This window comes from Aspergillus stella-maris (genome assembly GCF_047715825.1).
Source record: "Aspergillus stella-maris strain CBS 113639 unplaced genomic scaffold BDV14scaffold_8, whole genome shotgun sequence".
In the NCBI taxonomy this organism is placed as follows: Eukaryota; Fungi; Ascomycota; class Eurotiomycetes; order Eurotiales; family Aspergillaceae; genus Aspergillus; species Aspergillus stella-maris.
Window position 1 is genome coordinate 141,550 of NW_027396802.1, and position 26,426 is coordinate 167,975.

General features: G+C 52.4%; 10 protein-coding genes across 10 annotated transcripts; 4 read left to right on the forward strand and 6 right to left on the reverse strand.

The window, feature by feature from the left end:
• Nucleotides 1–10: 10 nt before the first annotated feature.
• On the forward strand, nucleotides 11–2,197 carry BDV14DRAFT_167174 (NADPH-adrenodoxin reductase). Its single transcript, XM_073767628.1, has 3 exons — nucleotides 11–320; nucleotides 374–808; nucleotides 855–2,197. The coding sequence occupies exons 1-3, from the start codon at nucleotides 18–20 to the stop codon at nucleotides 1,722–1,724; spliced, it is 1,608 nt and encodes a 535-aa protein (XP_073631465.1). The 5' UTR covers nucleotides 11–17; the 3' UTR covers nucleotides 1,725–2,197.
• A 743-nt stretch (nucleotides 2,198–2,940) lies between these two features.
• Nucleotides 2,941–3,745, forward strand: aspf13 (allergenic cerato-platanin Asp F13). Its single transcript, XM_073767629.1, has one exon. The coding sequence runs from the start codon at nucleotides 3,033–3,035 to the stop codon at nucleotides 3,531–3,533; it is 501 nt and encodes a 166-aa protein (XP_073631466.1). The 5' UTR covers nucleotides 2,941–3,032; the 3' UTR covers nucleotides 3,534–3,745.
• Nucleotides 3,746–4,086: 341 nt separating this feature from the next.
• BDV14DRAFT_167181 (SDR family NAD(P)-dependent oxidoreductase) lies at nucleotides 4,087–5,516 on the forward strand. The gene has a single exon (XM_073767630.1). It carries the CDS (start codon nucleotides 4,389–4,391, stop codon nucleotides 5,424–5,426), a length of 1,038 nt encoding a protein of 345 aa, XP_073631467.1. The 5' UTR covers nucleotides 4,087–4,388; the 3' UTR covers nucleotides 5,427–5,516.
• A 290-nt stretch (nucleotides 5,517–5,806) lies between these two features.
• Nucleotides 5,807–8,994, reverse strand: BDV14DRAFT_143122 (peptidase family M20/M25/M40 protein). The gene has a single exon (XM_073766379.1). The coding sequence runs from the start codon at nucleotides 8,713–8,715 to the stop codon at nucleotides 6,340–6,342; it is 2,376 nt and encodes a 791-aa protein (XP_073631468.1). The 5' UTR covers nucleotides 8,716–8,994; the 3' UTR covers nucleotides 5,807–6,339.
• Nucleotides 8,995–10,171: 1,177 nt separating this feature from the next.
• BDV14DRAFT_167185 (4a-hydroxytetrahydrobiopterin dehydratase) lies at nucleotides 10,172–11,081 on the reverse strand. Its single transcript, XM_073767631.1, has 3 exons — nucleotides 10,625–11,081; nucleotides 10,482–10,544; nucleotides 10,172–10,423 (listed from the first exon to the last, which is right to left on the reverse strand). The coding sequence occupies exons 1-3, from the start codon at nucleotides 10,964–10,966 to the stop codon at nucleotides 10,271–10,273; spliced, it is 558 nt and encodes a 185-aa protein (XP_073631469.1). The 5' UTR covers nucleotides 10,967–11,081; the 3' UTR covers nucleotides 10,172–10,270.
• A 440-nt stretch (nucleotides 11,082–11,521) lies between these two features.
• On the reverse strand, nucleotides 11,522–13,808 carry BDV14DRAFT_143259 (putative MFS multidrug transporter). Its single transcript, XM_073766381.1, has 3 exons — nucleotides 12,094–13,808; nucleotides 11,992–12,036; nucleotides 11,522–11,939 (listed from the first exon to the last, which is right to left on the reverse strand). The coding sequence occupies exons 1-3, from the start codon at nucleotides 13,571–13,573 to the stop codon at nucleotides 11,641–11,643; spliced, it is 1,824 nt and encodes a 607-aa protein (XP_073631470.1). The 5' UTR covers nucleotides 13,574–13,808; the 3' UTR covers nucleotides 11,522–11,640.
• Nucleotides 13,809–15,801: 1,993 nt separating this feature from the next.
• Nucleotides 15,802–17,445, forward strand: BDV14DRAFT_143180 (uncharacterized protein). Its single transcript, XM_073766380.1, has 4 exons — nucleotides 15,802–16,378; nucleotides 16,443–16,827; nucleotides 16,918–17,093; nucleotides 17,151–17,445. Exons 1-3 carry the CDS (start codon nucleotides 15,893–15,895, stop codon nucleotides 17,043–17,045), a joined length of 999 nt encoding a protein of 332 aa, XP_073631471.1. The 5' UTR covers nucleotides 15,802–15,892; the 3' UTR covers nucleotides 17,046–17,093; nucleotides 17,151–17,445.
• A 1,211-nt stretch (nucleotides 17,446–18,656) lies between these two features.
• BDV14DRAFT_167196 (carnitine O-acetyltransferase CAT2) lies at nucleotides 18,657–21,158 on the reverse strand. The gene is made up of 4 exons (XM_073767632.1): nucleotides 20,947–21,158; nucleotides 20,844–20,889; nucleotides 19,095–20,757; nucleotides 18,657–19,027 (listed from the first exon to the last, which is right to left on the reverse strand). The coding sequence occupies exons 1-4, from the start codon at nucleotides 21,037–21,039 to the stop codon at nucleotides 18,895–18,897; spliced, it is 1,935 nt and encodes a 644-aa protein (XP_073631472.1). The 5' UTR covers nucleotides 21,040–21,158; the 3' UTR covers nucleotides 18,657–18,894.
• A 540-nt stretch (nucleotides 21,159–21,698) lies between these two features.
• Nucleotides 21,699–25,478, reverse strand: BDV14DRAFT_167198 (uncharacterized protein). The gene is made up of 2 exons (XM_073767633.1): nucleotides 25,045–25,478; nucleotides 21,699–24,862 (listed from the first exon to the last, which is right to left on the reverse strand). The coding sequence occupies exons 1-2, from the start codon at nucleotides 25,112–25,114 to the stop codon at nucleotides 22,083–22,085; spliced, it is 2,850 nt and encodes a 949-aa protein (XP_073631473.1). The 5' UTR covers nucleotides 25,115–25,478; the 3' UTR covers nucleotides 21,699–22,082.
• Nucleotides 25,479–25,484: 6 nt separating this feature from the next.
• On the reverse strand, nucleotides 25,485–26,392 carry BDV14DRAFT_167200 (uncharacterized protein). Its single transcript, XM_073767634.1, has one exon. It carries the CDS (start codon nucleotides 26,105–26,107, stop codon nucleotides 25,499–25,501), a length of 609 nt encoding a protein of 202 aa, XP_073631474.1. The 5' UTR covers nucleotides 26,108–26,392; the 3' UTR covers nucleotides 25,485–25,498.
• Nucleotides 26,393–26,426: the final 34 nt, after the last annotated feature.

A 26,426-nucleotide genomic window follows, 5' to 3' on the forward strand; every position in this document is an offset into this window, starting at 1 on the left:
TCTGCGGCATCAGCGAGATGAGTCTGGCACGCGCTCCTTATGTGTGTGCGCAATGCACATTCCGTGTCTCACGGCCTATGCGCCCAGTGCGTCGTGCGCTCTTCTCCCAGTTCCCCCCACAGCGCCGCAATCTTAGCCAAGCAGTCCAGTCCGATCGACCATTTCGAGTGGCCATTGTAGGCTCGGGTCCAGCTGGATTCTACGCAGCCTACCGGCTACTGGCCAAAGTCGAAGATGCAGTTGTAGACATGTATGAGAAATTACCGGTACCTTTCGGTCTGGCAAGGTACGGGGTGGCTCCGGACCACCCGGAAGTCAAGGTTCGCTCCGCTTATGCCGAGGCATTTGGTATGGGACTGACGTCGAGGCACAGAACTGCGAGGAGAAGTTTACAGAGGTTGCCGCGTCACCGCGCTTCAACTTCATTGGAAACGTCGAGCTAGGTGAAACTCTGCCTCTTCAGGTGCTCAAACCCCACTACGACGCTATCCTCTTTGCATATGGCGCCCCGAAGGACAAAAAGTTGAGGATCTCAGGAGAAGAGACATTGCGCAGTGTGTATTCTGCGCGAGAGTTTGTTGGCTGGTATAACGGGCTACCGGAGCACCGAGATCTCAACCCGGACCTCACTTCGGGAGAGAACGCTGTGATTATTGGTCAAGGCAATGTGGCCTTGGACGTGGCTAGAATATTGCTCTCAGACCTCGATCGTCTTCGCAAGACAGATATTGCCGATTATGCTTTGGAGGCCCTGTCCGCCAGCAAGATTAAACGCGTCCGAGTGGTGGGACGCAGAGGGCCGATGCAGGTACGTTGGAGATCCTGGTTCTTCGTTGCGATGCTAACAGAAATAGGCGGCTTTTACGATCAAGGAAGTCCGTGAACTACTACAGCTCCCCTCTGTCTCATTCGACCCAATACCCCGTGACCTATTTCCGCCCGAAGATGTCATTGCTGCTCTTCCCAGAGCACAGAAACGACTGATACAGCTTCTCGCCAAGGGATCCACCAATGACCCTGCGACGGCCACCAAATCATGGTCACTGGACTTCCTCCTTTCACCAGATGCTCTCACTTGGGCACCTGTCCATCCGTACAGCATGTCTCACGCACGCTTCACTCGCAACGAACTCGACCCTGCAGATCCGTTTGCCGCAAGCGCCAAGGTCACGCCCAAGTATATATATAACGGCAAACCGGCGAAGGTTAAGCTTCCAGCAAACGTCTTCTTCCGTAGTGTGGGCTACAAAGGCGTGCCTCTGCCTGGGCTAGAGGATCTAGGTGTTCCCTTTGACGCAGGTCGCGGCGTTATTCCAAATGATGGCTTCGGCCGAGTCACCGTTCCTGTAGACTCACCGTCAGGGAACCGCGACACCCTTCCAGATGGTTCAGTAATTTCTCACCTACCAGGTCTGTACTGCGCTGGCTGGGTCAAGAGAGGTCCGACGGGTGTCATAGCCACGACGATGACCGACGCATTCAGCACAGCGGAAGCCATTGCAGCGGACGTGGCTCAGAGTGGCAAGTCACTGCTCAACCGGTCCAGCGAACGCACAGGCCTCGGCTGGGAGGGTGTCCGTGCCGAGGCGGAGCAACGGGGTGTTCGAGCGACGAGCTGGGTAGATTGGGAGCGGATAGATCGGGCGGAGCGCGAGCGCGGCTCAAAGAAGGACAAGCCGCGAGAGAAATTCGGACGGATTGAGGAGATGCTAGAGGTTTTATAGACCTTACACTACACCATGTATAGATATGACATTGTACATTACATTCAGAGCCCTTCTTCCATTAGACTGCGTGCCGAAGTTCCGAGCCATAGAGGCTGAGATGACTGAAATTGAGGACGATGGCTTGCGAGTCTGTGTTGCTTTTTGCGCTCGTGGTAATCAATGACTGGACAGAGCGCAGTATAGATGCAGTCGGATTGAGAAGTGGTTGGGCGCCCGGCAGGTACAGGGCGTGCATCATGCATATGACCTAGCATGGGCGGCAGATTGAACCTCACTGTGTTACTGTTGCCTGGGTAAGTATCTGGAACTCGGTGATCCGCAACTTCCACTTGTAAAGTTATCGACCCAGAGTATACAAACTGTGTACTCTGTACCTCAAGCTCACTGTAAGGCTGGACAGGATCAGGAATCGCATCCTCATAGTTACGGCTTGGCGGATCAGATGGCGCAGTGGGGCCGGCTATTAATAGCTGCTAACTTTATTCTTACAATTTAACAATTCTATCCTATCTATTAAATGAACTCAGCTCAATCCTTCAGGAAGCTCCAGCCACCACCATGAGCTTACTTGCAATGCCCATGAATAGAATGATACCCAAGACGGTAACAAAGCGTTGCCCAGAGCGGATAAATCTCGTGTCCGAGGGTGTCTTACCTTGCTGCAGCTAGGACGCCTAAGTGCTTGAATCGGCTCTTCCCCACGCCGATCGCCAGCTAGCAGGACTAAATGAAGCATGAATGTCTCACTGCGCTCATCCGACATCCGACCGTCACCGTCGCCATCACTGTCTGGGCCCTTGAGTGCACTGCCCGTTTACAGTCGCTGCCCGCTGCCTAGCCTAGTTACTGGATGTATGCTCAGATGTTGCCGCTGTCAGCCGATACTGCCGATCCACATCCATGTCTCACTCGGCACCGATCGTTACGATCTGCCATTGCTCTGGTTTTACCAATCCTCCCCGCTTGTGTCTATTCTCTCACGGCATTACTGCGTTGTACAGTTACAGTCAGGCCGGCCGGCTGTGTGCAGTGGCCATGGCTCCACGGTTACCTTGCCATGACATGAATCGCGATGCATGGGTGAATCGGTGACATTGAGGGTCTGTGAGCGAGACTCGGAGGGTTTGGTGAATTGGAGATTCAGTCTGTCTGACGATGGAGGCTCAGGTATAAATACCCTCCTCTGCCCTGCCCATATCTCCTCATCATCAACACAATCAATCGTCCTCTTCTCAAACCAACTACAACTACAACTACAAAAACCACCACAAACCCAACTCTCAACCTCTCAATCAAACCACCAAAATGAAGTTCACAACCACCCTCGCCACTCTTCTCCCCATCACCCTCGCCCTCGCCGGCCCCTCCCCCAACCCAAGAGGCTTCGAGAAGATCTCCGCCCGCCAAACAACCGGCTCCTCCACCCTCTCCTACGACCCGCAATACGACATCGGCACAAACTCCCTCTCCACAGTCTCCTGCTCCGACGGCGACTTCGGCCTCCTCACAGAAGGCTACACAACCTTCGCGTCTCTCCCCTCTTTCCCGCGCATCGGCGGCGCCCCGCCCATCACCGGCTGGAACAGCAACAAGTGCGGCACCTGCTACCAGGTTACTTGGACTTCTGCGACTGGTGCTTCGAACTCGATCATTGTTACGGGCATTGATCAGAGCCCTGGTGGGTTCAATGTTGGGCAGCAGGCTATGGATCTTTTGACGGGCAACCGGGCTGTTGAGTTGGGTCGTGTTGATGTTACCTGGACTGAGGTTTCGAGGGAGCAGTGTGGACTTGCGCCTCGGGCTTAGATGGGGGTTTGGTCTGATCTCGTTGAGGGGGTGGTAGTCTCTTGTTGAGACTACTTCCTATTGCATTTGCATCTGTATGCGCTCTGGGACAAAATGGGGATGTTGAGACGAGGATGATTTGATAATGCGTTTTTGTGATTCTGATGTATTACCTTAATTAAGCCTACGCTCCTTATGATTAATCGCTTAATGAATTGATATATTTATGCGAATACTGTTTCCTTTGCTCTTCGTTTTGTAACCAAGTGTAATCTTGACCGAAGCGAAAAGATGCTCAAACTTAAACCGTGGCTCAAGGGATTCTCCATCGCTCCTTCCCTATTGAGGCTCAATCGTGGCTTCCTCTTTGGTACCTGTACTCAAGATGCGTCGGCCCGAGCCCCGAGATGATCTTACCCAAGATTACAGTTCCCAACAAAGACCACTCTGTCTTTGGCAGGCGTCAAGCAATTACATGTCCTCTAGTAGATTTTTGTATTCCATATCCTCGACAAGGTGAGTTTCTGAGCTGGTTCTCTGTACAGTTTGCTTCGCGGGTAGCCCTAAGCGTTGTCTCCAAATGACGTCATACTCGCGTTTTCGCTCTCAGGGTCTTCAGAGTATATCCTGCAGAACGGCTAACAAGTATCTTGATGTTAATCGACTCGATCGATCGAACACAAGAAGGGTCTAGATGAGTCGAAGTACCTCTATGCCAGAGAAGATGCGGTCGGATCCGGTTCGTCAAGCACGAACTCAAGGGTGACATCGCAATGACGGTAAAAGCTGTCAGGAGCATACTGATCGACGTCACCCTGAGGTTATACAGCCCATATAAAATCCACCATTCGGTGCTTAAAAACCACATTTCTCACAATGTTCCGTCAATTCTTCAGATCAAAACCTTGCAACTTTTTCCTGACAAGAACCTGTACATCGTTATCACCTTACAAATCCAACCCATACATCCACAACCTCACCACCGCCACCTCCACATCCATCCGCACAATCACAAACAAAATGTCCACCGAAGCCCAAAGCAGCAACGAGCAATTCTCGCTCGCAAACCTCTTCGGCGTCAAGGGCCGCGTCGCCCTCATCACAGGAGGCGGCTCCGGAATCGGATTAATGGCCACGCAAGCCCTCGCGAAGAACGGCGCAAAGGTCTACATCACCGGCCGCACAGAGGAGAAGCTCGAACGTGTCGCAGAGCTCTACAACCAAAACATCCAGGGTCAAATCATCCCCATCACAGCAGATGTAACAGACAAGTCCTCAATCGACAAACTCGTCAAGGAAATCTCATCAAAGGAGAAAGCACTACACATCCTAATCAACAACGCCGGTGTTTCCTCCGCGACTCAGGACACCGAGCCCGAAAACCCCGACGAACTCCGCAAGGCCCTCTTCGAAGACGCCTCTTCCTCAATGGAACAATGGGACAAGACGTACCGCACAAACGTCGTACAATGCTTCTTCACAACAACCGCCTTCCTCCCCCTCTTGCAAAAGGGTACAGAGACTGAAAAGGGCTGGTCCTCAACAGCCATCAACATCTCTTCTATCTCCGGTATCATCAAGGCCTCGCAGCACCACTTCGCCTATAACGCCTCGAAAGCCGCAACAATCCACCTAACTAAGATGCTCGCGCACGAAATCGCAAGTTCAGGCTTGCGCATCCGAATTAACAACATCGCACCCGGTGTATTCCCCTCTGAAATGACGGCTGGCGAAAGCGACGCTACGCAAAAGAGCTTCATACCTAAGGAGAAATATGAGAAGGTTCCTGCGAAGAGGCCGGGTAAGGATGAGGATATGGCCTCCACTGTGCTGTTTACGGCTGCAAACCAGTATTTGAATGGGCAGACTATTGTTGTTGATGGGGGGTATGTGCTTGCTACGGGGTCTGTTTAGGTAATTCTCCGGACGGAGAGAGAAAGTGATGTGCCTGTATAATTATTATGATAACTTATCTATGTAAAATAAATTGATTCACTATGAAGCACTTGGTATCCTATCACTCAACTATTAAAGTATGAATGTAAAAAGTCGATGAGGTAGTCTAGATATAGCTATCTATTATTATTTTCTATAACCAGAGGATGGAGAGAGAGCAAGCTGGAGACGTCCTCGAGGTTCTCTTCTGAGTTCTAGGCCACGTCAGATCTAGATTGATGTGCACCCCGCGGGATCCAGAGAGATACATACACACACACACATATATATATATACGCCCACTACGAAACCGAAATAAGCCATGATTGATCCAGAAAAATCTAATATCCAAATAATCTATGCGACCCTATTTATTGAATCCATAAATGCCTGCCGCCTCCCGTCCAATCCATTCCCATCCCTAGAAATACTAAATAACGTAAGGTAGTATATAGACCAACAACGGTCCTTCCAAAATATTATACATGAGAAACGAAGCAAAGCTGAAGAGAAGTATGCAAGAGCAAAAAAAAGTATATGCAAAGAGAAGAGGAACATGCAGACGCCTCACATGGCGCGGGATATCTTGGTTATATTGGGATGATTGGATATATCGAATAGGCCGATCATGACGTGTCGGATGTCGAATGAATGGGTGACCGTAGATGAAGATGGTGGGTGGGGTGACGTATAATTAGAATGCGGTATCATGCGAAGAATGAGAATAAGGAAGAGAGATGGTACGCTAAGCCGCTGCAGATATGCATGCTATGTGAGGTATATTAAAGTCATGACGGAGAAAGGAAGGAATGGCGATTTTGGCGTAGGTTAATGAGTGAGTAAGATGATGTGATGTAAAGGTATGCAATGCTGTATGGTGTATGCAGGGGTATCAAAAGAAGTTTGGTTCGCGCGGTGGTCTTTGAGGTGCCGATCGAGGAGGTACAATGCTACGCCTCATTCTTGGATGAGTTCCATTCATGGGAGGCAGAGCGTCAATCGCTTGAGTGCGATCTATAGACATCGGAGATCCACGCTCAGGCGACGCAGATTGGGGAGATGACCCGGCAAACGCTGAGGGTATTTTAGGTAGAGGGCAGTTCGGGGGAGGCATAGAGGGCGGCCCGGCGGTGACACCATTGAAACTCTTCCGTCGCGCCGAGACGATAGATGACGGGCGGCTTGACGGATCTGCCCTGCTAGATTGATCGCGACGGCTGGGTGTGTTCATGACTCCAGCGAGCGGTACTGGATGAGTGCCTGCGATACCTGGCGGGGCAACTGGGCGAGCGGAATTTGTTGAGCCTGGAAGCATCGTGATGTGCTCCGGTAGGTGCGAATAACGAAGACGGCTGCGGTCTCGCGTTTGACCTGGATGCGGCAAAGCATCCTCAGACGTTGATGTGCGTAGTGGCTTCTTGATCTGCTCACGTCGATCTAGACGGCGGGGTTCGCGGGTGTCTGTTGGTATATGGAATCCGTCTCGATTTGGTGATTGTGGAGGGGACGAAAACATGGAGACGGTATCAATCGACATATCATCACGTTGGCTGTCGCCATTCAGAGACGGCAAGTTCGGAACGTGCGGTATGTCTTGCCGAGCAGCGAATCTCCTGCTGAAAACCGGAACACTGAAGTTAGGTGCGGGCGGAGAAGCGCTTCGAACATGTGCATCAGGAACAGTAGATTGTGCTCGGGGTATTTCGGCGGCTTCTGAGGCCCTAGCTTGAGGCAGGAACATTGACTGTCGTTTTCTCGGGGTCGAGAATGTCGGGCTCGTCGGTCCGGTCATGGTTGACGCAGTCTCCGAAATGACACTGCCATCCGGAATGGGTGGTGACCCAATCGCCGCATAAAACCGTGAAGGCTCTTCAGTAGCATCCGTCTGTGCCGTAGATGCTGAACCCCGTGATTCAGGAGGGGGATGCATAACCATTGAGCGGCGCTGCACTGAGATGTATGAACTCCGACGGGACTGCTCACCCGCACTGGAATCTCTCTCATCAAAATTCATTGACTGGCGTGGCTGTAGGAAGACCGCAGAGAACCGGTTGGGATCCTTCTTTACCATCTGTCGCATGCTAGGCGTGGACCGCAGCTGGCTCTCCATACCCTCGTCGTACACTTTCTCGGACACGTACTTTTTACCGCCGCGAGCCTCGATTTGCGCGCGAACTGCCAGTAGCCAAGAACTCATTTCCTCCGGGTCGTTGAACACAAGAAGCAAATTCCGCGCCAGGCGCCTAGCGTGGGACCTGTGAAACCCAAACCGCGAAAAGAGTGGCCGAGACGAGTCGGTGGAGCTTGTACCACTATCTTCCTCAGAACCCTGGGACACCTGCAGCACCCAGTGCTTGCCGGGGATTGCGTCGCTAGCAAAGGCCACCGACTTCGGCCCAAGAAGAAGCATCTTTTCCGGGAGACGGTCGTGTTTGCCTTCGCCCGCATACTGCAGAATATATCCAGCTGTTGCTACAACGTAAATCTTCTGAGTCCACTCGCCCTTTTCAATGTTATCGGACAAGGCGCGCAAGTATTTTTGATTCTCCTTGTCGAGCTTCTTCTTCCGCGCCGTGGTGTCCTCGGACGGTTCCTCGTTTGCGGGCTGGCCGGCGTTCTTAGCATCGTCTTGAAGATTTGCACCCCTTGCTTTGAACGTAGCATGGAGGCGCATGATAGAATCGCCTGACAGGACTGGAGCAGGAAGTGTGATATGCTTCAGCCCTTGCGGGTAAGCCTTGAAGAGTGGAGGCGGCTTCCACGCGACATCTTCGGCAGGGGGTGGGTCGTCTGAGTCAGTTTTCGCTCTGTGCTTTGCTTGTAGCTTGGAACGAGGCAAATTCGACGGCTTGGAAGGTGTCGCCGGTGTGGTGGTGGAGTCTGCAGCTGCCCGAGGAGTATCACAAGCCTCCTCCGGCGTGGGCGACAACGGCGCCGCTTCCTCGCTCGGAGGATCTTGGCTCACCGTATCCTGGAACTCCTCAATGCCTGAAAGCCTCTTGTCTCCCGATTTTCTACCGTTCTTCTCGCGACTGAATATATGGCGAAGGCTAGTCCTGGAGGATTGACGTTTGACACGCTCAAGCTGCAAAGGAACCCGTTCTTCTTTGCCGTTGTCGTAATCTGACGGGCGTGGACGCTGCGAGATGGGGGATGCGACATTGAGTATCTGGGAGGTTGGTCGGCTAAAATTTGTCTGCAACGGAGCTAATTGTTGCCCTCTGCGCTCCTTGACGGATGGTTTGGGGGGTCTCGTATCGAGGGACATCGCTGTGATGTTCTGCTTCTCTCCCAACTGACCCAAAATCTGGCAACGGAGATTATTTTAAAGGGTCGTATGGGATTGGGAGGGAAATATGAGGAAGCTGATTTTGCACAACATACGACATTAGCTGTGCAAGGTGTGGCCGTGAAACAATGAAGGGAGTGGCTGGCAGGATCTGTGACGAAAGTCGCGGAAGATTGAGTGATTCATTTGAGTAACGACATGTAAGGAGCGATCGTAGATTTCGTAATGGCGACAAGGCTGGAAGTCGACCAAAAGTTCACCCAGAATAAAGAAAGAGAAAAAAAAAGGTATATCAAGGGAGCGACTTGAAGGTAAAGAGAGCAACTTCGGCCGAAAGCTGCTTGTAACGGAGATCTTTGACTTTCGAGACGCATGCGCGAGGCGGGATCGGAAGCTTTCTGGAAAAGGAACGTGCACGGTTACGAGAAAATCTCGCTCGTTGGCTGCGATTGAGATGTCGGCGACTGGTAGATTATACACCAGGCTTCGACAACTCCATGGTCATCATTGTTTCATGAGCCAGAGGCTAGGAAGAAGATGAAGAAAATCAAACGACGGCGTGTGCAAGATCGAAAGGAAGGAAGAGAGATTATGACGAGAAAGATGAGGAGCAAGGCGAAGCGTGACAGAAAAAGCCGTCCGCCTTGGAGGAACGGAAATAAGATGACTGGTCTGTTCTTTGTGCTGAAATTAACTATGCCCAATCCTATCCACTGCTGGGTGTCGACTTGTCGACTAGCAGCGTCCAGAGGCAGGCTAAATTACTTAGGGTTATTTGTGATCAAGGTCTGAAACTGGTCAGACAGATCTTGTGAGAACCGTGGGACCGAGGCCGCAGAGATCTATGATTGATATGATGGGAGCCATAAATCGGAGACAACCAGGTGGCTCGATTTGCTGGTTTTGATGAGATCACGAAATGGAGACTCGAGGATGCGCCCACCGACTGAAGCTTCATTTTTTTGTTCTCAAGGGAGAATTTGGGCGCGACTGCCCCTGAATTAGCTTTGTCGACTCCACTTTGGATAACGGTTTTCCGTCGAGAGGAGTTTTAGTCCGCGTTAGCAGGTGAAGAGAATCCGGATTCGTTCCTGTCGAGGCCAATGAGGGGCGGCAAATGATGAGGATGGAGTTGGAGCTCGAGGTCTGGCTTCGTCCAGGCCTTGGACCATCTGGCGAAAGGGGGATCAGCATCAGCCACAAGGACAGCCATCACGTCACTGAATTCCACTTACCTCGAGGCTCCAAGGCTTGGATGCTCGTAGAGTTCAGCTGTCATATCGGCTCTTCGGGAGTGGTTGACGTTCTGTCAGAGTAGTAGTGTTAAGCAGACGAATTGGAGAGCTGGTAGAGTGATCGATCGCCAATCGGCGAATGTCAACCGTCAACCACGAGGCTTTGACCACGAGTTGGCCGGCTGACTCATCCACTGCTTCCGGCTCTGCAGTGTTCAACATCGCAGACAAAACGTCAAAGATATTCAATATTCCATATATTACAGCAATATAAGTAAATTATAAGGTAGGACCCTGGTCTACGCCGTCGGCCCACACTTAAGCCCTTGTCCTTCTTGAACCGCGCCCATCAGCTCCGCCGCCTGTTCACAGAACTGCGCCAGTGAGATGTCCTTATCAGTAAGACCTCGGGGGTTGTGAGTCGTCCAATGGATATCCACGGAGCCAAATCTCTTTTAGGTTGTCAGTTTCAAAAGATCTTTCAAGGGTCGAATCATTCAAGAAACGTACAATCGTCATTGAAGCATGATGCTTCTTAACTGAACTCTGAGATGCGATTGCGTTGAGGAAGCTCTGCAATCGAACGATTTCGGGCATATGTCAGCTTGCTCCAGAATCTAGACACCAATCAGTGGAACAAAGGAGAAACCAACCACGGCCTTGAAGTACGATTTGAAATAAAAGGTCTTCTTAATGCCAATGTTGTCCTCGTCCAAACCCCATCCCTGACCCAGCAATTCATTTAACGATGGGCGCAGCTCATCAGGATTCAGTCCTTCGGCAAATCGAGGTTCAGATGCCATAGTTGAAGCTTTGCGAGCAGAAACACTGGTGTGTCGAGGAGCTCCAATACGGCTGATCTGTAAGGTGCTTGACCGCAGAACTGGGGATTGCGAGGGTAGAGGTCGCTGAGTCGAGTAGTTGTGCCTGTACGTCAATGCTCGGTTTAATGTAAACTTCTGCAGGCGCTGGCAGCTTCTGAATGCGGGGTTCATAGTGGAGGCGTTCTGAGCTAAGGTGTAGAGCTTCTTCAGAGTGACAGAACGAGCTATGCAGTTCTTCGGTCACATGACCTCTATCTCCGCCAGTGATCCGCTTTGGACAGCGGATGTACACTTTGGCTTACGACTGCAGAAGTTCGGAATGTCACTTTCCTCGGTGTTCTGGTTTCAAGGACCTCTAAGGTACGGGTAGTGTACAGATGTGTCTTTACTATATCCCCGAGGCTAGAAATCTAGTCGGAAAACCATGATGCAATTTTTGGACTTCGCTATAAGCACAGTACGTACAACGAGGCAATGCCAGTATCAAGAATCACGAAAAAGGGTTAAAAGCCAGAGGAGCAAAGCTAGAATACAGATCATGAAAGAGCTGATGACAGTGCGCCAGTGGTATACCAAGCAGAGATTGTACGACACAACGGAGCCATAGCGGTCCGAAAACAAGATGCTAGAAGCAAGATTGCTTCGAGGAAATCATTAAACGAGATAGAGAAAATGTGAGACAAACCGTCACATCACAGGAAAAGAAACAAGAGGAGCCGACGTAGCTAGCCGTGACTTTTTTTGCGACTGTGGCCAGTGGTCGATCAGTAGCCTCTGGTCCACGGTCAATTTTCGAATGTCATCGTCATCATTATCGTCATGCTCGTCGACAAGTTGTAAAGCCATTATACTTCTGCAGAGAAGCTTGGCCTCGCCGAGGCGACGCGCGACTGAGGGCGTGAAGCGGCGAAGCTGTTCTGTCGGCTGCCCATCGTTTGGCGAATACGCAGGTTCTGTGCCGACCGGGCGAAAGAGTTTGCTCGCGATCCAGTGGGAACGCGTGAGAGCCTTCCGGTGTGGCCGTGGCTCTGCAATTCGTTCCTTGCGTCGGACAACTGCTGGGCGAAGGGCGAACGCTTGCGAAGGACTGGGCCCTTCCAGTAGATGATGTACACCGCAATCACCAGGACGAACGAGATACAGACTGATATACAGTTAGAATCCCAGTCTGAGTTCAGGTCTTCGATATAACTTACAAAGGATGGTAGAGGCGTATTCCAGATGGTGTTCGCCGCCAATGTCTAATGAGTGGGTTAGTTTCCAATGTGCAGTGAGATCCTGGATCACTAATTACTTACTTTGGAAGAAAGGTGTTGCCGGAACTGTCAGCACACCAGCGAGGAAATCTCTGGCCCAGCCGTTTCCGCCGGTGGCCGAAGCCGAGTATGGTCCGTATGCACAAATCATGTAGTCGATGGTAGCCATGTAAATGCTGTAATTGGCAATACCGACGATAGCAGCAAAAACCATGGTACCGATCCAGTGAATAGGAGGTCCCAAACTGGTCCAAGCGAAACCGATCAAGCCGATAGGCAGACAAGGTGCGGTCCAGAGCAGGAACCAAAGACGGGACTCGTACTGAGCGTGTTCATCATCGGGCTTTTCACGTCTCTCTTTGATGTTGCGTTCAATAGCGGGGACGAATGCACCCCATGCGATGAAGTAACCCACAAGGATTGCAATGAATGACAACCCGATCTGCCAAGCATTGAACCCCCACTGCTCGTAAACCAAGCCGAAGGACTGAATGAACATGAAGATCAGAGCGTCAGAGAAACCACTCAACAAAGAGAGAGTCAAGACAATAGGCTCGGTCAAGAACATCTTGAAGGGACGAATCCAAGTGATGAGGATCTCCTGCGCAGAGAAACGCTCGCGGTAGGGAACAAGCTCGTTGGGTCCATAGATATTCGGGTTCTCGCCACTCTTCCTCATCCTCTTGGCGATCTTGTCCATCATGATAGTGGTACGAGTCTCAGGGACAAGGACAAGATGGAGCAGCTGAACGAAACCGCCGAAAATAAGCTGGATCCAGATATTCCACCTCCAAGGCAAGAACTCTTCAACGAATCCACCAATAACAGGACCAAGAATAGAACCACCAACAGAGGAAAAGACAACACAAGCCACAGCATACTGTTGGTCGTCAGCTTCCCATAGATCGGCAATCATACCAAGAGTGACTGAGCCACCAGCAGAGCTAAGACCACCAAGGGCGCGGCCAACCATGATAGAGGCGAAGTTGGGTGCAAGTGCTACAGGAAGCTGCCAGATGTTGACAAGAAACAAACTAGCCTGCAGGATAGGCTTGCGGCCAAGCTCCTCACTCCAGGGAGCCCAGAGCTCACAACCAAAGGCATAAAGGACAAGGAAAATCATAGCACCACAGCGCGCAGCCTGCATGCTCACGCCATATTCCTCTGAAATTCCTGACAACGCGTTGGAGTAAAGAGAGGTGTTGAAGTTCATCGACACCTGAACAAGGAAAATAATTGAGATGATCATCCACTTCTTCCAGCTAGGAAAGGCATAGCCTAGCTCGTTGTAGCAGTCGTCTTCGTTCAGCTCAATCTTCTCGGCGAGCTTGTCCTCCAACTGGTGCATCGTGGTACCAGCGGTAGGATCACGGGGGAGCTGTCGATCGTCGAGTCCGTTCCCAGCCTTCTCTTTCTCTCTTCCGGCCTCGAGGATTGCATCGTCCTGAGATGAAGAAGATGGCTCGGGCTCACCAGTCCTTCTCGGGTGTTGGATCTCCTTCTCGGAAAGTGGCGCGGCCATTTTGGTAGATCACCACTGGCAATTGAAGTTAGCTGAGTCCCAAAGACAAATAGTAGGTGGCGAGGTTGACAGCGCAGGCTGGTCGACATTCACCGCAAAAAGGCACGATAACACAGAGAGTACTTACAATGGCACTAGCCAGAGGATGGTAACACAGAAAACTTCGAAGGTTTGGCAAGGATCAGCGGCGACCTGTACTCAGTATGAGAGAACTCAGACGAAAGTAACAGGGTAGCAGTGGAGGACCGGAGGTGGATGAAAGCAGAAAAAGAAAAAGACTGGGGGATGCCGGGGAAGATAAAGGAAGACGGGAAGGGAAAAGTTGGGGAAGCGAGGAAAAAAGAGATTAAGAAGGAAGAAGGCAAGCAGAGGGCCAGAGAAAAAGTGGAAAAAGTGGAAGGAAGGAAAAAGAGCTCCGGCCTGTCATCATCGTGATCTTGGAGGCAAGACCTCCCAGAAGGGAAGGAACGGTCAACGCCGTTGGCTGAGCCAGGTGTGATGCCCCGATGTTACAGTTAGGTACCACCCCGCTTGCTCCAGGAACTCTCCTCTGGAGTTTAGCCTCGAAGACATTTGAGCATTTGAGCGATTAAGCGACACTTCCATTGTATCATATGCCGATCTTCCTCGAGTCCTTAGCACAAAGCGCCCCAGTGAAGATCTGGTGGCTTGGCGCATGATTGTTTTCCTTTGTCCTAGCCCTGCTGTGAATCTCACCTGTACGTGAGATGCATCTCAAGTTCTCCAGAGAGGCGTTGAGCTGCACGATCTGGAGCACCCGCGTTCGGCCAGAGAGTTCTACCACCTGCGATTGCGGCGGCAGCGCATGAGTGTCTGGACCGGAATCTTCGAAGGCGTCCCGGATCGGGAAGCACGGCCAGCGGGACTGGGCCCCGGCATCGACCAGCTCACACCACCGAGGCGCATAGACATGACTAGCATGCGCGGCAAATATGTAGCACTAAGATAATTTTATTCTTTACCACACGATATGCAGCTGTCAGTCTACGTGCTCTAGCGCTGCGTATGAGGTCGGTCGTACGACGCAAGGAGGGTCGGGATGCCTAAGGCTGGGGAGCGGTTCCCGAACAGTGCTCGACCCTGGGCTGAGCAGCGTCAAAAACTGATATGATGGATCCATGAAGTGTCTGGTGCGGTCTGGTGCGATAGGTGTGGCAACCGGTTCCGGCGGACGCAGTGGAGATCCTTGAAGTAATAGTTGCTCGGGGCTCTCCTGTCGTTCCGGCGAACAAACCTGAAGTTGCTGAAGCCAAACCCTGTCGCGGGGATGATTTTACCGCGGATGACGTCAATGGCTCCTTTGGCCCCGATCCTGCGCCTTTGCTTTCCTTGGACAAATCTTGATTGCTCCTAAGCATCTTGTCTGCTTGGCTGATATCCAGCGACTCGCGTTCAATTAATTTGAATCATCCTCTTCCCTCTGCCCATCTACTGATCAGCATCACGGTTTGCCGACTGCAACCTCGTGGTGCCGTGGAGCAGAATTCTCTGACGGGGATGTGGGGGTTTCTCCATGGGCCATCGCAATACTAATCTCTCCAGTCTCCAGGCTCCAATTGGGCCCCCGGGGTCCCCGGCCTCATCCTGCAGATTCGAGATACGCACGCTGGCCTCGCACTCTGCAGCCTGCTTACGCTTACTAATGTCTCTATTACGCATGTCCAAGAACACAACCCTTCAAACCCAAGTGTTCAAATTGACATATATATGCCTTTTCTCACACCGTATAAGCACATTCCACTACGTCTAGGATTAAGCGTACGCTAAGAGGCCCGTGAGATCAGCCACCAGAGCCAAGATGAACCATGCCAAGGGCGAGTCTGGGCAGTGGCCAACCGGCCCCGAAGGCTCACCGAGACCGAAATCTGGTGTTTACTCTGTATGCAACGGTCAAACAACAGGCCACTTAGTAACAGATCGATGTTTGGTCCATCTGATCGTCTTCAGATGGTCTCTAGATCCCACGTTCATATGACAATGCAACTTCGAATTCCCCGGCCTTCTGAGGAACAGAGTCAGACCCACAGACCAAGCAAGAAAGGGGCCGACCTGGGAAGTGGTCACGTGCAAATGTCTCGGCTGTTTCCGGGCAGTATGCAGAGGAGAGCTATCTGACCGCCTTCCGGTTGCGACAGCTCCCCTCATCCTTCAGTCAGCCCACCACAACACCAAGACACTCGATGCACGGCTTGACCATCTCCGTTATCAACAGCTTCATCGTTTAGTTGCTTCTACCATCTGTTTCCGGCCTTTGCGTAAAGCTGTAGTCATCTGACAGCAATTTTTCTCGAGCCAACCATGTCTCCGGACATCAATTCGCTCCCCTCATCTCGCTCAGCATCTGCTTCCCCACGCCAACGACGGACTCTCTCCAGTTTATTGGACGCACCCACCCAGACTCTTCCATCAACCGGCTCTGGCCCTGCCAACTCAACTACGTCGTCCAGCCTAAACAACAGCCACTCCAACAATAGCAGCGGCATCATGACATCTGAGCTACCACGCCGCCATATATCAATATCTGGTTCGGAACGTCGCCGATCCGGGAACCTGAACCTCAACACTAGCAACGGTAGCTATAGTGAGTCAGGCACAGGTGACATCCCCTCACCGTCTGATCATCGCTCTTCCATCGGCCATGGACATAACAACGGGCTTCGCACCTCAAGCCCCTCCAACTTCGGTGGAAGTCCCGTGATTGGTACTGGTGATCCCCATCATCAGCGCACTCCTTCCCTTGGCGAGCTGCACCAGGAACTAGAGCAGGAGCAAGAGGCCCAAGTGGTAAGATGCCTTTCAAGATCATTGATAATCGTCCGGCCCAATAATAATACTCCTCCCGTCACAGAACCGACTCCTGCAGACGATCAGAAGCCAGCAGGTCCGGCTCCAGTATCTTGAGCAGCAGCATCCGCAGCAATCTGCAATCGACGATGTCACGCCTTCCTCCGAACGCTCGACCTCTTTCCCCCCCACAGCCGCGCTCTCGACTGCGGGTAGCCGAACCTCAACTCAGTTGCCTTCCACTTTGTCAAGCCGCCGCCCGAGTCAGGCATCCCCAAGTCTCCGACCGGCCGACTTTTCCCGGGGCCCGGATGCACCAGAGTGGGTCCCGACCCCCGGTGAAGGTATAGGACGGCGGAGTAGCCGAGACGAGAGTAGTTTCTACCAGGCCGAGGCCGCCGCACTCTCCAGGGAAAATCAGATGCTCCGGCAGCGTATTCGGCAACTAGGTGCGTGATTTTTTGCCCGTTCATTGTTTACCCGTCATCTACCTGCTACCCACGTTAAAATGCCTCACTAACGCTGATCTACTCTTGTAGAACGCCAAGTGAGCGAACTGAGCGCGGATCCGACTGCTGCCACGCAGGCACTTGACGCGCCACACGTCACAGTGCCCCAGACAGCCGCGCATGCTGGATCCGATGGCGATGCGTCCGATAAGACCTGATCGGTTCCGTGTGCACGCAAAGGCTATATATGCCCTACTCTTGAGCACGTAAGGTCAAGATCTACACTTGCCAACTGAATACATAAATGAAACTCCACTCAACAGCACGAGGTTCCGCCGCAAGACTGCCAGTATTGACAGTGACGCACCACAGTGGCTCTATATTCTCTAAGTCACGCCAGGGACGGATCACAGCTATCAGAATCACCCCAGAACGTACAGCAGTACCACACCGCTACCACCTCTCGGCAGGTCACCGTTGGCATATAGAATATATCTTATTCTCTCTGCAATACGGATTACGGGTATACTTAGAGCAGCTAGCTCCACTAGGATTTTACTTCCTAGCCTCAATATCAACATCAAAGTGGCAACCTGTCGCTTATTTCGACCCACCGCATATTCATCCAGTATACTTCCAGACCCTAGTCCATCTCAATATCAAAAACCCAACGCCCAACTCAACCCAATTCAAAACCCCTAGCATCCCACCGTAGGACAAACACGTGTAAATACTCGCCACGCGAAGCCAAGCGCAAGGTAAGACTAAGATCTAGGCCGAAGCCTGAACGCTAAGCCCATATGTCATCCCTTGCGCCGCGCAGCGTCCTCACGTCTGTGACCGATAGGCTCAAAGCCTCAAACTTTAATCCAGATTGACTAGTTTCAACGGTCCAAGAATAATGTGGCATGGCGAGACGCAAGGGGTATACATTCGATAGATCCCAAAGTCATGTGGCTGACGATGAAGCTGAAGATGAAGCTGGAGATGAAGCTGGAGATGAAGCTGGTGATGAAGCTGGAGAGTTGTTTCCTTCCTGGCCAGCAACCTGGATCCTCAGACCGGACTACCTATCTGGTCCGATGACGGCCTCTAGTAGACTACCTAAGACCGTATACCACCAAGGTACATAGGTAAAGGAGGTAAGATAGGTACATACTTCAACCATCAACGTTACAGAACGTGATGTACATAAAGTCCATGATTTACCTAACCTACCTTGCCTATTCTTTCGCCTCTCTATATTTAGTACTCGCCACCACGAACATACTCTGTGAATACAAATTTGTGTATGATGCGGCTGCTATGCGCTGTATACCTACAGAGTACATACAATACAACCCATTGAGTACCTAGACTACCTTACTTTCCGATCTAGTCTAGCCCAGATCCATACCTAACGCCATTTAGTTGATATAGGTAGATTCTAGATCTAGATTCAGATTTAGATATCTGCAGTAGAGAAAGGTAAGATAGCACGATTGATAGTCGACGCGGCTGTAGATGAATCCTGGTCGTGTTCTATTCATTCAGCTTGGGTGGTGGCGGCAAAGTATGTACCATGTTTGACGCTGCCAGGTGACCTGAGAGAACACCCACGTAGTTATATATATTATATCCCGACGGCGTAGAGAATGGAACCATCAGTGTCAGGCTCATCAAAATTCGGTTTGAAAAGACCGATATTGACTCTTATGTAGGCTTATATATATGTATACTAAGATGGCAAAAAAGGATCTCCTTATAATGTTTCCGCGGATGAGGGTCGGTCCAGAGTACGAGCAAGAGCCGTAAGCCCGCTCTACATTTACTACAAACAATAACCATATGATGGAATCAATCCCAGGTCTTATTCACACCACAAACCAAGCTAGCTAGTAAACCCAACAGAAATATAAACCAAAAACTCTCAACCTAAAGGTCACAGATACAGAAAAGCACTCTATGCATGTATGCATGGTATAGCAACCGGTCTACGGGCAATAACATCCAGCATCACGTTCATCTTACATTCGACAAACAAAACAAAAACAGAAAGGCAATGTTGTTTGAGACATAGAGGCGCGTCTAAAGCTTCGCCTTCTCCGCCTCAGCAGTAAGATCGGGCATGAGCATGTCGCGGATATCGCCGGCCGCTTCGTTAAGGTAGTGGCTCATGCGCTCGGCGCCGATGCGCTTGCAGACGATGTTGAAGTTGAGGCTTTAGAAAAAGAAATCATTAGCATCTTGGTTTCAGTGGGACATCCTGAGTGAGAAAGGGAACTCACCTGTTCTCATTAATCATGTACGCAATACCGAATCCATCATCAATAACCTGACTCCATCCGTAGCCGTTGAAGAACTCAGAGCTCAGCTGGCTCGTGGACAGGTACCAGGAGCCGGAGTAGGCAAAGGCCGGGTCGGAGTAGATGGAAGGCAGGGACTCGCCTTCTTGGAGGAGCTTCTTGAGACCGAAGAGGTGACGGTCGACACCTTTGCCGTCACTTGCTTCGGCGGTGTACTTGGAGTGGGCTGTGAGGGCAGTGCGGAAAAGACGGACGGCTTCTTCGCGGGGTACAGAGGCATCGGTTATGGCCTTGCAGAAGGCGACACTGTCGTCGGAGACGGTACGAATAGTCTCTGTGCGGCCCTCGGCGAATTTGCGGGTGGAGGCGGATTCGTAGGTTGGGCGGTTCTTGCCGTACATCTTGAAGTAGGCGAGCTGGATGACCATTTGGACGTAGGCGTCGGGGCTGCACTTGAACTTTTTGATCAAACCCTTGCCGTAGCCTTGGTAGGCTTGGACGCGGAGCTCGTGCGCGGCGATCTGCTGGCGGTGTTCTTTGGCGGCAACGTCGATGGCTTCGAGGGCTTCTTCGTTAAGGTGGAAGTTGATGGGGCGGGGGTCGGGGAGGTCGGAGCGGACGGGCTTGTCGGAGAGGTCGATCTTCTTGTTGAAGATGAGGTTGTTGAGGTGGTCGTTGAGACGGTGCGTTGGGCTGCCGTCCATCATGCTGTGCTCGCCCATGAAACCAGCTGTGCCGTTCTCATTGACGATGAATTGGAGAGGCTTGTCAAACCAGCGGTTGTGGCCGTCGCCGTGCCAGTATTGCTCCGCACGCTCGGCCAGGGTGATGGGGCTCGCATCATCCAGACAAACCACGAAGCCACTCGACTCAATGTCGCGTAGTGCTTGAGCGTTGCTCGGGTCAGCAGCCAGGATCTTCTTGCGAGCTGCCGTCCAGTGGTCACGGTTCGCAACAGTCAAGACACCAACAGGAGGAACCTTCTGCGCGATCTGGTAGATGCGGTTGAACTGCTGCTCCAGCTCCGACACATTCAGCGGCCGACCGTTCACAGCCAGGGAAACCTTGAAGAACTGGTTCTTCCGCACGACCACAATATGCTGGTTCTCGCTCGCTGGGTACTTCTGCGGATAATCCGCCGGGTCCGCCGGAATACGGCAGCAGTTAAACATATACTCATACGAGCTCATCGCCTGCGGGATCTTGCGCAGGTACTCCGGTTCAATCGACCCATCGTCAACCTGGCTCTTGAACTCCAACGCGGCAGCCGTGATAGACGCAGCGCGCTTAGCAGGATCCCGACGCGCACGATCGTCAATGTACGAGTAGAAGTAAGAAACGTAGGGAATCACAGGGTCCCGGTAGCCGAGGTAAGCCGCATGGTTCCACCACTCCTTCAACCAGTTCTTGTGCTTGGGGTCTGCAGCGCGAGCGAGAAGACGCTCCTGCAGTTTTTGTCCTGCACCGCCGGGTCGGATGAATTCCTCAACGGCCTTCTTGGTGTTCTCGTACTCGGCCTCGGAGACAACCGCGTGGACGGACTTGAGGTACCGGCGGCCGGTCTCTTCTAGTGATGGGACTGGGAGGCGGGGGAGGGAATCTTCGAAGCGGAGCATGTTGCCCTTGGAGATGTCTTCTTTGTATCCTGTCGAAATCAGTATCTTGTCTCGCATTTGAACCTGGCACCCGCGCCGGGTGTGCTTGGGCCGAATGCGGAGCATGTGATCTTACCCTCGGGGACAGAAGAAGCCTTGCGCCGGGGGGCCATTGTTGACGCCTGAAGCTGTTAGTCTTTCAAGATAATTCCCCCAAAGCACAGAGAGTGGTAACTTACAATAGAAGATCTAGCAAGGAGAGAATTTGCAGGAGAGAGGCGGGGGCGGGCAAGAGTAGAAGAGAAACGGCTCCGAGCAGCCGCTGCAAACATTACTCACGTTGTGACTTGTGACGGGGAAAAGAAGTAGGTGATGGATAGAGAGGAAGGAGGTAAAGAGAAGAATGTGATATAAGACGAGTGTAGACAAGAGACTAGGGGGTAAGTAGCTAAGAGAATAATGAGAGAAGACGAAAGGCAGAAGACCAGACAACGAACCTCGGCTGACTGGCTGTCTTGGCCGGTGCGTAAGTTATCGTATCAGTCTGTCACATTCCACATCAAATACCCCGTTCGGCCGTGCATCACGCTGGCGTTAGAGCGGTAATACCAATACGCCGCGGGGAGCCGAAGGAGGCAACCAGCCAGATTTGGCCAGTCAGCCTCGGTCCGATCACAGGTCATTCTGAAATGTTCTCATACGGTCGATTACTGCTGGTATCTACATGTTACTTTATGCTCAATTTAATCCTGGGTCTAAGACTCTTATGTTTCTAGACCAACAACATCAGTAAGTCGTCGAAACCCCAGATAAATACTCCAACAGAAATGCGGGGAGAGCTTCGGGCCAGATCAGATAACTGCACACTGTTACCGGGGGCCAAAACCCACGAGTCAGTCTTTGACCACAGTACTAAATGAATCAACATCATGGGATTCAGAGAGTCAGAGAGGCTTATATAGAACCTCCCATTATAGTCCTGATCCTGTCAGATTAAACTCAGACCTTCCCTTCACCCGCCTCGTCCCGTTGATCCGATCTGCATGCATCGTGTACTGTCTCGACGAATCACTGGCTCTGCTTGCATTGTATCCATGGATGAGATCATAAGGTCGTCTGCTAAGGACAACTGCGTAGCACATGATATTCAGCTGGGGAATGTTTTGAAAGGGGATTGATTATGGACAGAATGAGGTAAGTATACTACTGTAACAAGTGCTGTATAACGAATCACAACCCGCCTATAAGCACAAATAACCATGATAAAATCAACCAGGCATTCCGCGCCTCGCTAGTACACAATCAAGTAAATCAGACAGGGGAACAAAGAAATTACAATAAAGTATTAAGATGATAAGGTATGTCATCTTCTTGCCTACGACACAGTTTGCATCGCAGAAGCAGGCTGATGTTCTTGGCATTCAATGGCCTTTGATTTCCGTCGTGTTGGCTGGACAATCCCGCTGCGGAAATGCTCCAACTTGATTTCGCCAGGTCCTGTACAGATCCGTCCGCTCTGCATGAGGTTGCGTAAACGTTTGCGTCTGGCTTCGCCACCACGTTCCTCTGCGCGACCGACTCCTTCGTCAACCCATTCAATGCGAAGAACCTTGAAGCTCATGCCATCGTGGTTCTGCTCCCAGCCTCTCGACTTGAGACCGAACAGCACACTTGAGTCGTATCGTTCTAGCTTAGGAAGGATGAGGAGCGTGATGTGGAGGTCCTTATCAGAAGGTGGCGCAGGGGGAACCTTTGGTCGTTCTCCCTCCTCAATGCCCATGTCTTGTGCTGTCTTGGGAGCGTGCTGGAAGGCCTCCTTGATTTCCAGGTCGAGCATATCCGCATCAACATCCTCACCCCATGCTCCTCGAATGAAGCCCGAGTGAATGGCGGCCGCGACAGGATCGGAGTCGTCGGTGTAGATACCGGTACCCCAGACAGCACGGCGGGCACAGATCTCTTCGCGATGGCTAGTGTCGATTCGGAATCGGGGAACACGGATGGTGAACGTGCAGTTTTCTTTTCCGTCAAAGCGAGGCAGAGGTAGGGGCGTGGTTGTGTAGCCAAACTTGGCACTTTCCAAGGTGGCCTTGGACGTCGGTGCTCCGATGCGCGGAGCATATAACGTAGAACCAAGATGTTGACGAGGGAGGTGGGAGACACTGGAAAGGACAGGTTCAATGGTAACAACGGTTCGAGGTTCGCGCATTGGCGTTATAGTGGCTGGATTCGAAGTTCGAGGTGCATGGTGATGGTGGTGATGATGATGGTGGTGGTGAGCATGCCCAGGTTCCGAGCCAAGCGCATCGTTTGATGGTCGTTGGAACATGTTCATGCCGAGTAGTCTGCTGTGAGAACTACCAAATGGTGAATGTTCTTCTTCAGGTCTGTGATGATGATGGTGATGACTGTGAGCTATTAGAATATCATATAAGTTATTTGGGGAATGGCGGACGCACTGATGGTGATGGTGGTGGTGAGCACCGCGACTTCGACGACCACCCCGCATAGATCCTCCTAGCCGTACATCCACACCATTCTCGCCCTCCAGACGATTCTCTTCTTCCGATCTTCTCGGTCGTTTCCCGTTCGCTGAGTTGGGTCGAGCAGCTCGACTTTCGTCAGTGGTTTCAGCGTTGGTGGAACGAGCTGTCAAACTATCACGTTTGAATGGGCTTGCAGCCATGGGTGTCGAAGGCCCACTGCCTGTACTTGAAGCGGTGATGCCACCCACTCCACTCCCAATACCTGCAAATACCCGACCGAGCTCATTCTTGATCCCTGTCTCGCTACCGGGAGCAGGCGGAGCCTGTGCACCTTGCACTGGTGTAGGTATCGGGGACGCTCGACCTCGCCTTCCATCCAGACCAACTCCTAGAAGGCTTCGATGGTGCAGCAATTCATCACTACCCTTGCGAGATTCTTCTGCGGAGTGTTGGGCGAAAGAGGAAGACGGGCCGGATGAAGCACCACCGTAGAGACGAGATTCACTGGGTCGCTTGTTCGAAAACGCTGGTTGATCGCGCGGCGAGGAAGTCCTGTGCCCTTGTTGGGTCTGTACCGAGAGTTGGTTTGGGCGAGCGCCTCCAGGTTGCGAGCCTAGAGATTTAGTATAGTTCTGGATCGCGCCGAAGCCGAAGCTATAAGAGTTCGGCTCGGAGGCCGACTGCCTCTTGGACTCGGGCGAAGTTGGCTGCGAACGGCCGAGTTCCCAGGCGGACGAAGAATTCTGCTGACGCCCAGCAATCGGATCGCGTTCACCGTAGAGCGAGCTAAACCTTGATGGCGGAGCACCCGCCTTAGTCTCTGATTGATGTGACATACCTCGTTCTTTTTCTCGACGCGCTTGATCTTCGGCCTGACGCTCAGCGTAAAAGCCTCCGAAACGGGTGTGCTGGGAGTCATGGCCAAAATACGAGGGCGGTCGCTGATGCGATGCCCCAAACGGGTTCTCTCCAGGTGCAGCTGCCGGTCGTGAGATAGGGCTGTAGCCAGGAGGACGGGGTGGAGGTTCGAGGTGTTGTGGTTGACTATTCGGTCGAGGTGGTCCACTAAAGCTCATCCGACGCGACTCGCTACCATTGTACGACGGTTCGGCCGGGGAGACTTGCGGTGAAGGATGCGCGGAGCTGGGTTTACTCGGGTACTGTGAGGTAGATGACAAGCGAGAAAGCCCTCCATATTTGGGTTGTTCCGCGCTCGTGGTTGGAGGACCGCCTCCGGAGCTCGACCTATATGGCCTACTACCTGGCTGACCATTTCTTGCAAAGGTCTTTTCAGGTGTCTGCGATCGGCGGAAGAGCGGGTAATCATGCGGCGACGGTCGTGCTGGAGCAGTGGGAGGGGACATGGCACCTGGGGCTGAAGGCGGCGGCGGCGCGCTGCCGAAGGGGCCGGAGGAAACAGGAAGACGCGAGAAAATGGACGAGCCTATATCCCGCGGTGGTCGGTCAGCGTCCGAGCCCAGCATGGATGATATTGACATGCTGCTCCCAGGACGGTGATGAGCCGCGGTGTTGGGAGGCTCACGCGACAGAAATGGAGTTGAGATAGAGGAGGGATTTCCCGATTGTCCGCGCGACGGGTAATGTTGCGGTGGAGACGGGGGAGGCATCCGACGAGTGCCTGACGCGGCGGAAGGTTGTTCTGGAGGGCCTGATTCATCAAGACAAGCGCAGACATTAGCAAAGGGTACTTGGCACTAAAAACAAAACACAGTATGTTGGAGGGGCGAAAAAGGGAGATCCTGGTGTGATGTGTCTCGGGTACCGCGCCGGCTAATTTCGCTTCTCCTGGCGACGAGCAAAATCAGGAGCAAGCTGAAGTCTGATACTCACCAGGAAAGGCCGTGCTCCCGCTGCCCCAAGATCTCCGGCGGGAGTGGTCATGCGACTGAGGAGGGTTCATATCGCATGGATAAGCCCGAGGTAGCGCACGTAACAGGGAGAGGCCAGCAAGGGGAAGCCAAGCGACGTGAAGGGGCGGATGAAGGAAAAGGAGAAGAAAACGCGAGTCGCGAGGAGATGGGCGATATAGACACGATAGAGAGATGTGTTCGAGTGATATCAGATGAGGGATAAGGGGGGGAGCGGGCGATGAGGAAGAGGCATTGGCAGCCCGTGATGATGGGACAGACAAGATGAACAACAAGCGCAACGGCAGATTCCCAGTGGGTTCGCTGGCGCCGCCGGCTGAGCCCCGTGACTGGTGCGTGCCGTGATTGGCCGCCGGATGGAGCTGATGCCCTGACGAGCACTAGTCCTGAAGAGGCCTAGTGCTGGCGGCAGTCGATCATTGAGATCCATGCGGTTTGCGGTTATGCGGTACGTGACAGGGGACTGAGTACAAACAGACCAAGACTGAAGAAATATCAAACTCACCAACTTGATGCTCACGTTCCCCACGCGGACGATGGTTAGGCTTAAGCTCGACGGGCGAGCCGCCCTGGAAACCTTCGTCTCTATGAGCTCTCTTCCATGAACCATGGTTCGCTTGTGAGACGTGGTACACGTTGTCCCCCCTCCGACCTGACGCATACCCATGATCACCCGGATATGTTGTGGAAACAGGGGTCCCCTCTGGCCGGGGGTAGCTGTAAGCGGCTGACGAAGGATCTGTTCGAGGCATCTCGCGATGCGGCTGTTCAAAGTGTTCATGGGATGGGCGCAGTGGTCTGTGCGAATACGATGGTGCTGCAGAGCCTGAAGGTAGTCCTGGAGGCGGCGCAGGTGGTTGAGGCGGTGGTGCACGAGCAGCGACAGCAGCGGCGACAGAAGGAGCAGCAGGAGCAGGAGCAGCAGGATGGAACGATGGCGTGAAGCGAGGGTCGTGTGCTGGGATCGATAACGAATGCGGAGGATACGTCGACGGCACGGGGTAGTACTTTTGGTAATTCATCATGATGAAGGGGCAATATTAAGATATTATTAGCAATCGCCAGCGACCGGAGAGCATGTAGATGAGTAGAAAATGGGAGGGAGAGATGTGATGTTGGAGCAAGAAAGAGAAGTTGAGGGCGCAAATTACGGTGAGAAATAACCGAAAGGAAAGCAAGGAAACAAAACCCTCCACGCGACAGAGTCGAGAGCCCGCGACTATACGCTGCACCTGCGTACTCTCCTAAGATAGATTAAGGCGTCGGAGCAAAAATTCAGTGCATGCAGCCAATCACGACAAGCAGCCAGCAGCTAGTTTTGCAGTGGCAGCGGGGAAAACGGTC